The sequence below is a fragment of the Pseudopipra pipra genome, chromosome 12, assembly GCF_036250125.1.
Source record: "Pseudopipra pipra isolate bDixPip1 chromosome 12, bDixPip1.hap1, whole genome shotgun sequence".
NCBI lineage: Eukaryota > Metazoa > Chordata > Aves > Passeriformes > Pipridae > Pseudopipra > Pseudopipra pipra.
This window is the reverse complement of record NC_087560.1, coordinates 17,461,840-17,475,660: the sequence shown is the minus strand read 5'-3', so window position 1 is coordinate 17,475,660 and position 13,821 is coordinate 17,461,840. Positions and strand designations below refer to the sequence as shown.

The following is a 13,821-nucleotide window of genomic DNA, read 5'->3' as shown; positions in this document are numbered from 1 at the left end:
GAACAAACCCATGGCTTGAGGAAATCAGAGCATCAGACAAATTTCCTTGAGGCCTCAGTTCTTCTGTTTATAGTTTAGTTTGGTGCTGCTGTTGTAGACTTTTTGCTGGAATAGCATTTCCAAAAGCCCCCAGGAGACTAATGAGTTTTTACCCAGAGTGGCAGCAGAATATTTTACTGTTATTTTTTATAGCAACACCATTAGGGTTAAAGGTCTGTCAGTGTTCATGCTATAATCCTCTATTTTCATCCTGTTATTTCACCCACGCAGAGCATGTGACACAACTGTCCCCTCCTTTGGTGACTGATAGGCAGCAGCATCAGTGAGTGCTTGGATGTGTTCTTGCCCGAGGCAGTCCTGCCTCCTGGCAGTCACCTTCTGAGAGCTCTGCTCTGCCTCAGATCAAAGTCCTGCAGCAGCAGCAAGTTCTGCCTTTGCTGGTGCAACAGTGAGTGTGCAAGGGATCAGAACAGTGCCATGCAAAGAGCTGCTGGATCAGAGCCTGCCTCCCTCTAGTCATGAAATCAGTCTGTTAATAGAGAATACAGCAGACACTAAACTGATACAGATGATCAAGTGTGTTTGATGCTGTCTGGAAGGATTAGAAAAGCAAGGATCCCAAGAAAAGCTCAGGCCTTAAGCATTGATTTGAGCCTCTTCCCAGCCTCTCATTGTGCTTTGAGGTTCTTTATTTCTACCCTGATATGTCAGTGCCACAGTGAGGCTGCTTCAAGTCCATCTCCACATTTCTTTAAGATTTATTTTTATACAGTCCTCAACCTATCTCTGTATGGGAAAGACCATGGACTGTTTGCACACAGGGGGGCAAGGTCTCAGCATTCTGTCTGGTGTTGTTACAGTCAAGCTCTTTGGGCAGTTGCTGTTGTAGAGCAGTGAGTGCTCACACCTCGTGCAGAAGTGGGACCTCATGACCTGTTCTTTCTCCCCTCAGTGTATGTTCCAGATGAGTGGGAGGTGCCCCGTGAGAAGATCACCATGTGTCGGGAGCTGGGGCAGGGCTCCTTTGGAATGGTGTACGAGGGGATAGCCAAGGGAGTGGTGAAGGATGAGCCAGAGACCAGGGTGGCTATCAAGACTGTCAATGAGTCTGCCAGCATGAGGGAGAGGATCGAGTTCCTCAACGAGGCCTCGGTGATGAAGGAGTTCAACTGTCACCACGTGGTAAGTCATGGAGGTGGGACAGTGGCTCATGTGCTTATTGACACCAGGGTGTTCAGGGCACATCTGCACTGACTCAAGTGGGAACTTGGGATTTCAGCTTCAGCTCTGCACAGCTCCATAATATTGTTGTGAAACAGGAGTCAGGGAGTGGAACCAAATCTACCTTCAGACCTTCCCCTCAGGTTCACGGGTGTTTGGGGCTTCATATCCACGTGGCTGAATGATCACTGCAGTTCAGGTAGCTGTGCTTGTCACTGAAGGGTTGTTTTTCCTCGGCCAGGTTCGGCTGCTTGGTGTTGTTTCTCAGGGCCAGCCCACGCTGGTTATCATGGAGCTGATGACACGTGGGGACCTCAAAAGTTACCTGAGATCATTGAGGCCAGATACAGAGGTGAGTCAAGAGCTGCTGGTTGTTTATTTTTCTTCAGTTTGAATCATCTTGAACAAGACAGCATCACGTTGGAAGCAGCAGGCAATTAGCCTTTCCTGCCCTTCTCCTTAAGCTCCAAGAACAAAACATGAGCTGCTCTGTGATCTGCAACACCTTTTTCATGAGGCAGCTGTTGCAGGTAGCCCAATGCACCACATGGAATATATCCCTTCTTGTATCACTAAGTCCTGTTTTCCAGATTTGCATTAAATCTCCTGTCTGATCTAATTTCTCATCAAGATGTTAAAAAAGCTGGCTTCTTTAATATGTGTCAGGATAGTCGATTCATGTTGTGTATCCTGCCTGTTGCCTGTGCTGGAGAGTAAATACCTGTTACCTTAGCTGATTTGCAAACTCTCATACACAGACCACCAGTCTAAGGGCTAAAACTGGCACGTCTGATACAGGGTCTGAAGGATAAAGATGACACTTGGGCCGCTGAAATCACAGCAGACCACGTAGAAAATGAGCTCAGCAGCTTTTGCCCTTGATCTAGAAATTCTGATACGGATAAATTAAAGGACAGAATGTGCACGAGAGAATGAACATGGTCTGTTACCTGTTTTATCTTGTTCATCTTGCTCAGAACAATCCCGGGCAGGCCCCTCCGACCCTGAAGAAGATGATCCAGATGGCAGGGGAGATCGCGGACGGGATGGCCTATCTCAACGCCAACAAGTTCGTGCACAGAGACCTGGCTGCCAGGAACTGCATGGTGGCAGAAGACTTCACAGTGAAAATTGGAGGTGGGCTCTCCTGGCTCTTACACAAATCACAGAGTCATCCTCAAAAAATCAGCATCTTCAAAGGCGTTTTATTTTTTGAAAATCGTTGGGAAGACTTTTTAGAACTGAACTCTAGTTGAAATTTCCACAGAATGAAATATGTTCCTTACGAAGGCTTGCTGTGATTTAAGACCTGTGAGCACTGAACTCGACTTGCTGTTGTTCCAGTGAGGCAACAGTATAGCACATGTGTTTGCAAAGAGCTGGGGAGGCAGTGGTTGGAGGTGCAGACGCTGCAGACATCTGGGTGGATGGCGTGGTCACCACGGGTGTGTCATTTGCCCCTCTCTTAATGCACAAAAATAATTCCACCTCCTGTTTATTGATTCAAGAATGAGAACTTTAGGATTATTTTAAATCATATCTGAATTGGAAGTGGAATGTAAGGCTTGACTTCAGCTGGGTGCTTTCCAGTCTGAGCTGGAGTTCTGCTTCCCAGACAGCTGAATGGCTTTTCTTCTGCTCTGCTGTTGGATCACCACCTTTTTTTTTTCCCTTCACCATCCTTCCAAAATAGTGTCAGATGAGTTTCTTCAGTCTTCTCTCCAGAGAGGGTGATTTTAAGCTGTTGGCTGTTTTTGAGTTGTGCATATTAAAATAATGTGTATAGCAACAGCCTTCTGCTGAAGGAAACTAATTTTTTTTTTCTCTGAGCTTAACTCAGCTATTTTGATAATTTGTGTAAGTAATCCTGTCATTTGGGAGAAAGAAAAAATGATTTCATTTTGAGTCAGTTAATTAGGAAATAAGATCTTTGGGGGATTTTGTGCATTTTCTGCAGGTTCAGAGGAAGTCATTCCAGTTTTCTCCTCCTCCCCCCTACCAGCTTGTTTTACAATTCTCTGAACTGAAGATGGTGCATTTCTTCCCTTTAACATGTCCGTGGTTACCCCAAAAGCATTTTAATGTGGTGCATTGCTCTTGTTTGTGTACCAGTATTGAAAATCCCTTCATGTAGAAACAGTTTGGGAGCATCTTGGCTGGAACACGCCAACTCAGACTGTTCAGCTCTCAGAGGAAGAGCTTTGTGCCACACCAGCCTGTGCTCGCTGCGTATCTGTTTCTTATTTGCATTACATTTTGAAAGAATTTTCCGTTCAGCCAGGATAAAGTCACCCTGGTGTGTGGGAGTGCTGGAATAGCTGCACAGATGGGCTCTTTAGTCATAATCACTGAGGGTACCAGTGTCCCCAGCACACAGGGAACGTTGGGCTCGGTCACTCATCCATGGACTGGTGATAACAACTGCGAGAGCTGAGGGAATTCTGTCCCCTTTTCACCCCACTTCTCCTGGAAAAAAAAAAAGGGGGGGCAGGCAACTCCAGGTCTGTATTGATAAAATGGATTTTGCCCTCTGTGTCAGCAGGTGGCATTTAATATTAGTGAGAGATTTAATGGTACCTGAGCTGTTAACTTTTTGGTTAGTGTTTGAGAACACAGTAACTGGTTTTATAGGCAAGTCCAAGACCCAGCAGTTCTGAGAGCCCCAGGCTGATTGTACAGAAAAAATGTGCTGGAATAAATCTGAGTTACAGTCAGATGAACCCAAGTCTTGGAAATGCTTATGTATTAACAGCCAAGGACATGCATATAACCCAAATATGCCTTTAATACTGGTCTGTGTTAGTCACAAATTAATAGCCTAATCCTCAGTAGCACTTGAAATAGAATATTTTACAGGAATTGAGAATTACCTTTGGGAGAGGGAAAAAAAACACAAGAGAAAGATGTCCCTCAACATGTGAAGACAATAGTTTTAAGTACTAAAGGAGCTCTTTACACTCTTGAAAAGAAAATCATTGAATATGGGGAACAATTAGTGAATTATGTGACCTTTGGAAGACTCAGCTTACTGCAAAGCTTGAGCATAAATCCTGGAACTTTTCATGTTGCTATATTTAAATCATTCAGACTTGTCAGCCCTGAAGTCAGTGGCACAAGTGTCTGTTGGTGGTGTTGAAAGGGAAGGTCACCAGCCCTAAGGCAGCAGGTGAAGTGCCTGCAAAGTCAAGTGTTGTGAGAACAGACTGCAGATCCTTTACACCAGAGCGTGATTGCCTGGCTGGTAGGAAGGGGAAATGTCCATCATTTTCTCATGCAAACTCAAAACATTTATACCTTCCAGATTTTGGCATGACAAGAGATATCTACGAGACAGATTATTACCGGAAAGGAGGGAAGGGGTTGCTGCCTGTCCGCTGGATGTCCCCGGAATCCCTGAAAGACGGAGTCTTCACAACGCACTCCGACGTCTGGTAACAAAGAAGGGGCTCTGAAAAGCTGGTTTAGCCCCTCTTCTTTCTATCCCCTCCTCTTGTTTTAGTAGGCTTAACTAAGTGTCCTGTCCATTCAAAGGTAACTCCCTTCTTCCACCTTGAAACATTCTGCTTTATGGCCATATTCCCACTGCAAAATCAGGAACTCGTGAGGTTAAATTCTGTCTCTCAGGGAGAGCAGAATTAAATGGATTTCTGAAACTGGAGGTGGTGGCCTGTTTCCTGCTGTTAGTTGTAAAATCAGTTGTGCAGTGAAAAACATTACCTTCACCTAGAGGAGCAAGTTGTCATTTTTTTAAATTGCCCTCCTCCTTCAAGAAAAGCATTAAAAGTTGCCAGGAATATAGAAGGGTTCCTAGTGCTGACCTGCTTTTCCATCAAAACCTTCTGTGTAAACAACTCCCCTTTCCCCCAGATGGGTTGTGTACACCAGCAGGCTTTTTGGGGATCTCTTCCTCACGCATATCCCTCTCCATTTGGAGCTTTGTTTGCTCGTTTTTATGTACTGCAAGATGCAGAAATAGGGTTTTCTTTCAAAGCACACTACCTGCCTGCTGTATCTGTGCAGTTATTAATAGAGGAGTACACTCAGGAGGAGTAATCCTCTGGAACAACTCCCCACACACCCCCCAGCTTTTGGACATAGGTAGGGAGGACTTGGCAGAAGATGGTCTTGTACTGGCAGAACCTCTACTCTGTCTTTTATGATTTCTCTGCCTTCCTAACAAGATGTTTTTACTGCTGATCTGTTACAGAATTGGCAGCTGATTGCCTCCAAATGTCTAGAAGTCAGGAGGAAAGGCATTTTTGTGTAGTAAACTGCACTTTCTTTAAACAGCTTGAGGATTTGGAGTCAGTGGTCTGTGGTCCAGAGCACCAGCTATGAGTGAAATGTTCATAAGAGGAATTCAAATGAAAAAGCAAAGCAACAGAATGGTGCTTAAATTTTATTTTACATATGGCCAGTAACTTACTTTTGAATCCAGTAACCCTCAGACTTGGAAACAGATGAAAATAACCACGTAGAGTCGAGGGGAAGCCCTGTATCAGCCATTTATCTGATGGAGCAGCGCAGGCAGGCTTTTGGCAGTCCCCCCAGTAAAAGAACTTTGGGACTTGTAATGGCTTCACAAAGCAGACAGAAATTTGGACTAGATCACTAGAAAATCCCCAGATGTCGACCTGGCTGAGCCTGGAGTGAGGAGCTGGCAGAGCTGCCTGTTCTCACCACACAAGAGGAACTTTCGGGTCCAGCCGTTGCATCCAAAGGGAATGTGGGTCAGGTGTCCCTGTGGTGACGGAGCAGGCTGGTTCCACGTGTGCTTTCCTTTAGCCTGGAGATGTTTAGTGATGTTATTCTGTAAACACAACTCAAATTCCAAACAAAAAAAACTCCAAATCAAGTGTCAGAAGTAAATTAGTGCTGTACTTGTTGTAGGAAGTATGTGAATGCTCCCTTCAATGCTGACAAGGAAGAGAGTAGGGTTAGATTGGATGTTAGGAAGAAATCCTAATATCCAATCCTCTGAAGGTGGTGAGGCCCTGGCAGATGTTGCCCAGAGAAGCTGTGGCTGCCCCATCCCTGGAAGTGTCCAAGGCCAGGTTGGATGGGGCTTGGAGCAAGCTGGTCTAGAGGAAGGTGAGGGGGAGCTGGAATGAGATGATCTGTAAGGTCCCTTCCAACCCAAACAATCCTGTGATTCCATGATTTGGCATTTGTCTGTCATTCATTCCAAAGCAGGGTTGTGCAAACAACATTGCAGTTGATCAGTGGGGACTGTCTGAGTGAAATATCCTGACCTGGAAAGTAGTTTACTTGTTAGAAGGTTGGAATATTTAAGGGAAGGAGCAGGAAAATCTGACAGATTTTTACTTGAAAGCATAGAGAGGAAAAAAATTGTTTTATGGAGAGGAGGTCCACAGCACTCATGGGTATTTCAGAGAGTTCTTCTTTGGGAGGGTTTCACATCTTAATTGTTAGAAGTGATTTGCTCTGAAAATTGTTTCACAGAGATGCACTTTCTGGAGGCACAAAACAAGTGGCTCAGTGTGAGAAATTTGCAGTTTGTTTAGAATGTGTATCCACAGCTACAGAGAAATTTCAATCCAAATTCCAAATGTAGCAGGAGCTTGACTTATCACTGTCATGAAATCCTTACTATTTCCTTGATCTGCTTATGGCTAAAAGGATCAGTCCAACTTACTCCTCAGTAACTTTTAGACCAGACACTATAATACATTGAAGGTCTCTCCATGCCAGGAAAAATTACCAGAATCCTTGTATTGGTTCAGATTTTTAAGTGCTCCATGTAAACCATGGAGCTTGGCTGTTTTGGGAGCCATTTATTTGCATTAAATTGTGAAAAAAAAGAAGGTTGAGATTGTTTTTCCTGTTTTTTTTGGTCGGATATTGTGACATGTTCTTCGAGATCAGTTCTGGAAGCCAAGATATCAAAAAGACAAACTGTGAGAGTGGTCAGAGCCCAGGATTTATAAGCTGTAAGGTGAAATGGCAAACTGCAAGGAGAGTGTCTGGAGGTTTGAAGGGTGGAGCTTTAGCAGTTCATTCCTTTATTGCTTTTCAGGCTGAAGAATGAGGTAATTAGACAGGACTGTTTTTGTTGTAGTTAGGGAAGGAGGACATTTTAAAACTAATGTAATACTCTTCAGGGTGAGGGTGGATTTCTATAAATAAGTCCTCAGCATCTTGCATTCTTTCAGGGCTGGTAGTTGCCTGGAAGGAGCAACCTGAGTTTATTAGTTGGGATAATAAGATGAGTAGGTGTGCAGGACTTGTCCTCATTATTCCTGCAGCGATCAAAGTAGCTTCAAAGGCACCAAAACGTTCTGTTGACCCTCTGTCTCTCCCTCCCCTGAAAGGCAAACAATTGTAAGGCTGTTTGTGGCTTCTGGCAAACCAGTTTAGATCCTGGGCATAGCTGAAAGATAAAACCACTCAGCCATAACCAGCTAATGACAGCGGACTCCTGTTTTCGTAACAACACCCCGGTGGAACTGCGCGTTTTCCTCCCAGCTTGACTCAGCAGTTCAGCCACACAACTCAGACAGCAGCGAGATTTTCCTCCTTTTGCCCAGCAGCTCTAAAAGTAGAGCCCCTTCAGTGCAGAGCAGACAATTTGAGCCATGTCTGCTCAATAAACTAATTTTAAATGGAGATATTTTTAGAAAGTGTCAATACTTGCGTCCAAACTACCCAATTACATAACTCTGCTTATCTTCCTTCGCCAGTAATCAATTCCTATTATTAGACAAACTTCTTTTTTTTCACTTCTGCTGTTCTTTGGAGTTATCTGGAAGGAGCTGGAAGCTCTGTTTCAAGAACATAGTTACATACACGTTGCAAAAGGGGTAACTGAGTTTTTCCTGGGGGCTTTAACATTCTGCTGCTTAAAACAGCAAATTGGGGTCTTGGTACAAGAGGCTGGAGAATGTTCATGTTTCTTCCCTGTGTTTTCCAGAAATTGGGTTTGTTGCTGCTGTATGATCCTGACTTTGCACCTTTAACTTAGAATGTGGCAGAAACCAAAGCAGAGGGATAAATGGAAGGCATTACCCAAGCAGTGTTTTTGTGCCTGGGCAGTGGAGGCTGGTTGGTTTGCTGGCTGTGGGTGGTGAGGCAGGTGAGATGCCCAGGGGGTGGTGTGTGTTTGCTGTCTGGCTCTCTCAGCCTGGGGAGCAGTGAGGGAAAATGCAGCTTTTCAAGTGGATTTGTGTGACTCAAGTGATGAAAAGCAGCTTGCACTGGAACGAGAGCTTACAGTTCTGTGCTCCTGCCTTCTCAGCCACTATCAGGAGTACCTGAGATGTGTTACATGAAGATTTGGAGTTTAGTGTATTAAGTGTACAGATTTTTTTTCTTGCTGTCTCTGTGGCTTGGGGGAAAGCTTGCCAAGCTTACTTTAAAGTCTCTGCAACTTCTCCACTGCTTAGAAGGTTTGATTCCCTGCCCCCAGCCACACAAAGATCTTACTGCAGACTTTAATGGTCAGGTGTGTGTCCAGCCTGAGCTGTACAGCCAGCATGGAGATAGGATAGGATAGAATAGAATAGGATAGGATTTTTTAATTTTTTACATTTTTTTCCCCCTTACCTGTACCTTTCCTTTTCCCCTCTCCACTGTTCTTCCCTTCTTCCCACCTGGCAGTGCATCTAAAGTCTGGACTCTAAAGGGAGATGGGATGTGAACTCATTCTCCAGACAAGCTCAGACCTTCAGTCTCCTCTGAGTCAGGAGGCTCCTGGTCAGTGCAATGAGCCTGTGGTGGCTTTTTTACTGATGGACCTGGGCAGAACTGGTGTAGCCAAGTAATGCTGGACCACTGAACCATCATAAACATGACCAGCTCTGGGCTGCAGACTGTGGTGTGAAAAGTGGGGATGGAATTGTGCCAGTCTTTGCTTACAGAGGCCGTTCTGAAGAGTCACTCAGAACTGGGAGCCCTTCTCACCACTGAGACACCACCTGAGGTGTTTGAAGTCCACGGTGCCGTGACTGTCACCACGGCCGCGTTGCTTTTTGAGCAGTGGGAATTCTGTGTTAAAAGAAAACACCCATGGACACCTACTGCTGAGCATCAGCTAAGAAATCCCCCCCTTGTGTCCTGTAGGGATGGCTCAGGCTCCTCAAGCTGTGCTCTCTGTTGCAGGTCGTTCGGGGTGGTGCTGTGGGAGATCGCGACGCTGGCGGAGCAGCCGTACCAGGGCATGACCAACGAGCAGGTGCTTCGCTTCGTGATGGAGGGGGGGCTGCTGGAGAAACCAGACAACTGCCCTGACATGCTGTAAGTGCCACAGCCACCACTGTCTCCTCCCTGCACAGCTCATTCTTCCTGATCCCTTCGGTGCCTGCTCTTCCCCATCTGCCACAGGAGGGGCTGTTAAGGAGTTCGAGTCACGGGAGATGCTGCTCAAACAGTCTCTGTCAATCCAGTATTTTGTAGTAGTCAGACATTCCAGAAAGCCAGAATCTCACTTTAGGCTATCCTTCTCCTCTGATAAGGAAACAAAGCACAATCTTGGTGTTCTTGAATAAAATTAGACTTTATAAAGCTCATAAGCAACATTTGCTACGGCGGGAGACTCTGTGCCTAAACCTTGTCTCTTCTGCTTAAAGTAATTCTGTTGAGCATAAAGAGAGAAAAGAGCCTGGGACAAGCTGAGATGTGCATAAACACTGGAATTCAACTTTTTAGTTCAGCATACAGATAAATCAGTGTATCCTTCCTCTGTCGGAAGCCTCGTTGGATCTGCTGTGTCACTCACAGCACTCACCCCATGGAGATAAACAAATCCCCCCTGCAAACAGTTTCCTTCCCTGAAAGCACAGAAAGTGTTTTTTCACAGAAAAACCTCTCCCTGCCCCAGCATCGACCCAAAGCCTCGCAGCAGCAGAGGGTGTGCAGTGCAGCAGCTTCAGTTTTTAGCTTTACATTGCTGAAATACTTCTGCTGGCCTTTGTGTACAGCAGTTTCAGTTGTTCAGACTTTATTGCTTTGATATACTTCCCAAACTGACTTTTGGGAAGGAAATACTGCGTCTTGCAGTTATTGAAATTTGTTGGAGGCCCACAGAAGGGATACAATCACTTAAGGGCCTCAGCTGCTTGGGATTCTTAGGAAAATAGCTTTTTTGGCTGGAGCCTGGCTGCGGTTTCAGATGACAGGCAGTGTTGTTTTGTTGTTTGAGGGGGGTGGGTGGTATATGCAGGGGGAGGTGTAGCTGCCATGTGATTCCTTGGTTTCACATTCCTTCCCTTTCACGATGCTGGGGAGAATTCCTGGCAGTCGATTGACTGGGCATTGTTTAACATGGTCAGAGCTGTGTAATGGGGGGAGAACGAACCGGGTGTGTGACAGGATCAGAGTCCACAGGGACAGACACCTCTGCAGTGAGAACAAACTCGGGGAGAGATTCAGCTTTAGAAATTCCTCACTAACTGGGGCACGCGTGGTATGAGCAGAGGGGTGGGAGGGGAGGCACTGACAGAAGCTGAAGCTCTCCCTACTGCAGCCCACCCAGCTCTCTGTCCTCCCCCTCCTCAGGAAATCTCCTCTGCTCCTGGCTGTTGCTGCTGGATGAATCCACTCTCAGGGTCCTGGCTTGTGGGCTGGGAGAACTTGGTTAAAGTCTGGCAGAGCAGATCTTTGCACCGGGGTGCAACAGCAAAGGCCTCTTTTGTGCTGATTCTGAGGAAGAAGCAGTTCAGAGGTTAGTTTTGGCCATAGGACTCGGCCTCATGGTGCAGAGGTGCACAATAAAAAAAATCTGCCTTTGAATGGAGCTGCTTCACTCCTTCAGAACAAGGAATGGGGCTAAACTCAGAACCAAGGCGCGCTCACTTTAGCGGTGGGGGTTTGTTTGACACAGTTGAGTATAAAATGTCCAAAATGAAAAAAAAATAGAATGTATTGACCTTATTGTGACTTGCTTTAGCTCTCTTTCAGCCTGTTTTGTCTTTGTTTTAGGACAGACATCCAAATCTGCTGAAATTCAAATAGGCTGTTGTAGGAATAACAGTTGGGAGCTCCAGGAATAACCTTCACCTTTGTTCCCTGCACATGCATTTGGCATTCAAAGAATGTCTTTTGTGTTACTGTTGTGCTTTCCCTCCTTTCCCTGTCCTCCACCCCATTATTCCAGGATGCTTTAACAATGCTGTGCCACACTCAGTGACCTGACAACTCCTGCCAGTTGTCCCCCTCACCGGTGTGGCTGTGGGCAGGGTCAGACACCTGGTCTGTAGGCACAGGTCCTGTCCCCTCTCAGCTGCCAGGGACCTACAAGAAAATTAGGGAATAGGCAGAAAGGTGCTTGTAACAAAGAGCCCTGAAATTCCATATGGATCTTGCCAGACATCCCACCATGTTCCAGTCTACTGCTTTATAAAACCCTTTGTAAAATAAGGGATCCTCTTTTTTGTGGAGGTTGCCAAAAGATTCTGCTTAAAGACAGGTTTCTTGGCATGTCTGTGCTAGTGGAAGGTGTCTTTTAGAAAGCACAAATTCTTACTGGTGGAGACTGGTCTGTGATACTTTAATATTGACTCTCAAGATGTCCCAAAAGCAAAGCCCACCTGCTGCAGGGAGATCAGTTATTTGGGCTTGGTGCTGTCTGTAAGCAGGTGGGAGAGGGAGCCAGGAACTGTGTTCCTTTGTCTCTCGTGGTAGCTACAAAGGCAGAGGTACTTTGTTCTTTAAATTAGCTTGACTTGGAAACAACTGAAATTATGGTGAGAACACCAGTGGAATTATGGTCAGAACACCAGGGGACCTGTCTGTAGGGAGAGGGGAGTGTGCTGATATGGAGAAACCTCCAGGACAGGTGGAGGAGGTAACTACTGTGGGGAAGTGTAGATGAGAACAGAGAGGAGAGTTTTGCTGTCACCAACTCCACTGTTTTGAACTGTGTGGGTGCTGTGAGTGTTGACACAGCCGTGCACCCTCCAGCCACGGAGCAGTTCTCCTCAGGGCCTCATGTTCCCCCCACGTGCTCACGGTGCCGGCAGGCTTGGATGCTCCACGTCTCCTAGTCGTGCTTGTCGGTGCCTGTGCTCTCCTGGCCCCTTCAGCAGTGAATCAGGAGCTTCCAGCAGGAGCTGCAGAGGTTCTGTTCTGCAGTTTGGTTTGTCAGATGCTTGTGCAAAGGGGGGATTTTATGGTGTGGTTGCCCCGTGGTTCAGAGGTGGTAAATCCCTGCGAAAAAGGGCAAAGCACAAAGGGGATGGTATTTCTGGAGGCTTTTTACTCTTGCACAGGGTGAAACAAGACTCAGTTGTGTTTGTGCTACACCCTCTTGGCATAGCTGGCGTGGTTTTGCAGACAGAACCATGCAATGAGACAGATGGTTCAGTAAGACAGTGCCAGGAGAAGCTTTGCTGTTTTTCTCCTCTTCCTGTGCACCAAGTGATGTTTTTATGTCCTCCCATTGTTATGGCACCGCTCATCAGGTGACGGCTGCGTGGCTGGAGCTTGGGTACAGCTGAAGCTCTCAGACAGCGTGTTCCCATGGGGCTTTTAAAAGTTGTGGAGGCTGGAATTCCACTCTGTTTTTGAAGCAAAATTGCTTCCCCCACATGCATTGTAGATGAGGAGACTATTTACGCAGTGCTGATTTCCCTTTGTTCCTGGGTAGAACCCGGGGTCTGCTCTGCAGAGGGACTGTCAGCAGGCACCACCAGCAGGGGAGGAGAGGTCCTTTCGCTTTTCCCCACCAAATCAAGCCTAATGCAAAGCACAAATGGAATTCAGCATCTATAGGAACTTTCCATTTTCTGTTTTTTATTGTCTCAGCGCAAACCAGAATTCATTTTCTGCTCAGTTCTTTGAGCAAAAGATGCACAGAGGGATGCTGGCTATTCCCCTGTCCCATGACGGTGCCTCCAGCTCCCTGGAGCTCACTTGCCACCAGTCAGGAACGTACTTTATAAATCTGCTCAGGTTCTATTAACAGCCTGTAAATTCTCCTGTTGTCTACTGGAAAGGTTTCTGTTTTGTTTAAGATAATGTAAACAAGGTCTGCGGACACACAGAGTTAAAAAGAAAAAAAAAAATCCTTTTATGGGAACTCTGTAGGGTTTTTAAATCTGGAATGGCTTAAAAGAAACATCACATGTCCTTGTTTGTGCTGATGTCACATGCATTACTCCGCTGCTTGTGGTATCTCCTTAGCATTGCCCTTAGGCCTCGGGGCGCAGTGCCAGTGAATATCCAGTGTTCCTGGCTCCAGCCAGCGCTTCTATTCAGGGACGCAGCAGTCAGCTGGAAAGGAAACAGCAGTGAAGTAACAGAAATGGATTTTATATATTTATGTCTCAAGCCTTCCCTCCCCTCTCATGGGTGAGGGTACGGTGCAGTTTTATAGCTTGGCTTCGCTTTTGCTCTGAGAGGCTTTTTAAAGGCTCAGAACCCGGCGCTGGCCGAGCGGTGTTTACGTGTCTACGTGCGGTTACAATGCAGCATTGAGTACCCGGGGAGTGCTCCCAGCACAGACTGGTTTTGCCAGCTCCTCGTTGGGTGTCACAAGGCCATTCTCAGGTGGCTGACGTTTGCTCACGGGGAGCTGTGCCAGCGGAGCTCTGGCAGGAGGATTGGGGACTTGAGATGCACTTCAGCGCCGATTGCTTTGGGTTT

The 13,821-nt window shown here is 46.3% G+C and overlaps 1 protein-coding gene across 4 annotated transcripts in view; it reads left to right on the top strand.

Annotated features, from left to right (window-relative positions):
- Positions 1-13,821, top strand: part of IGF1R (insulin like growth factor 1 receptor) — a 175,142-nt gene that overhangs the window by 152,127 nt on the left and 9,194 nt on the right. For 3 of the 4 annotated variants that reach the window (XM_064669130.1, XM_064669132.1, XM_064669131.1), the window contains exons 16-20: positions 953-1,182; positions 1,463-1,573; positions 2,199-2,358; positions 4,523-4,652; positions 9,340-9,474. In XM_064669130.1, coding sequence (XP_064525200.1) covers positions 953-1,182; positions 1,463-1,573; positions 2,199-2,358; positions 4,523-4,652; positions 9,340-9,474 — 766 coding nt within the window. Of the gene's footprint in view, positions 1-952; positions 1,183-1,462; positions 1,574-2,198; positions 2,359-4,522; positions 4,657-9,339; positions 9,475-13,821 lie in introns of those variants that run through there. The other variant, XM_064669133.1, reaches the window with a different exon arrangement.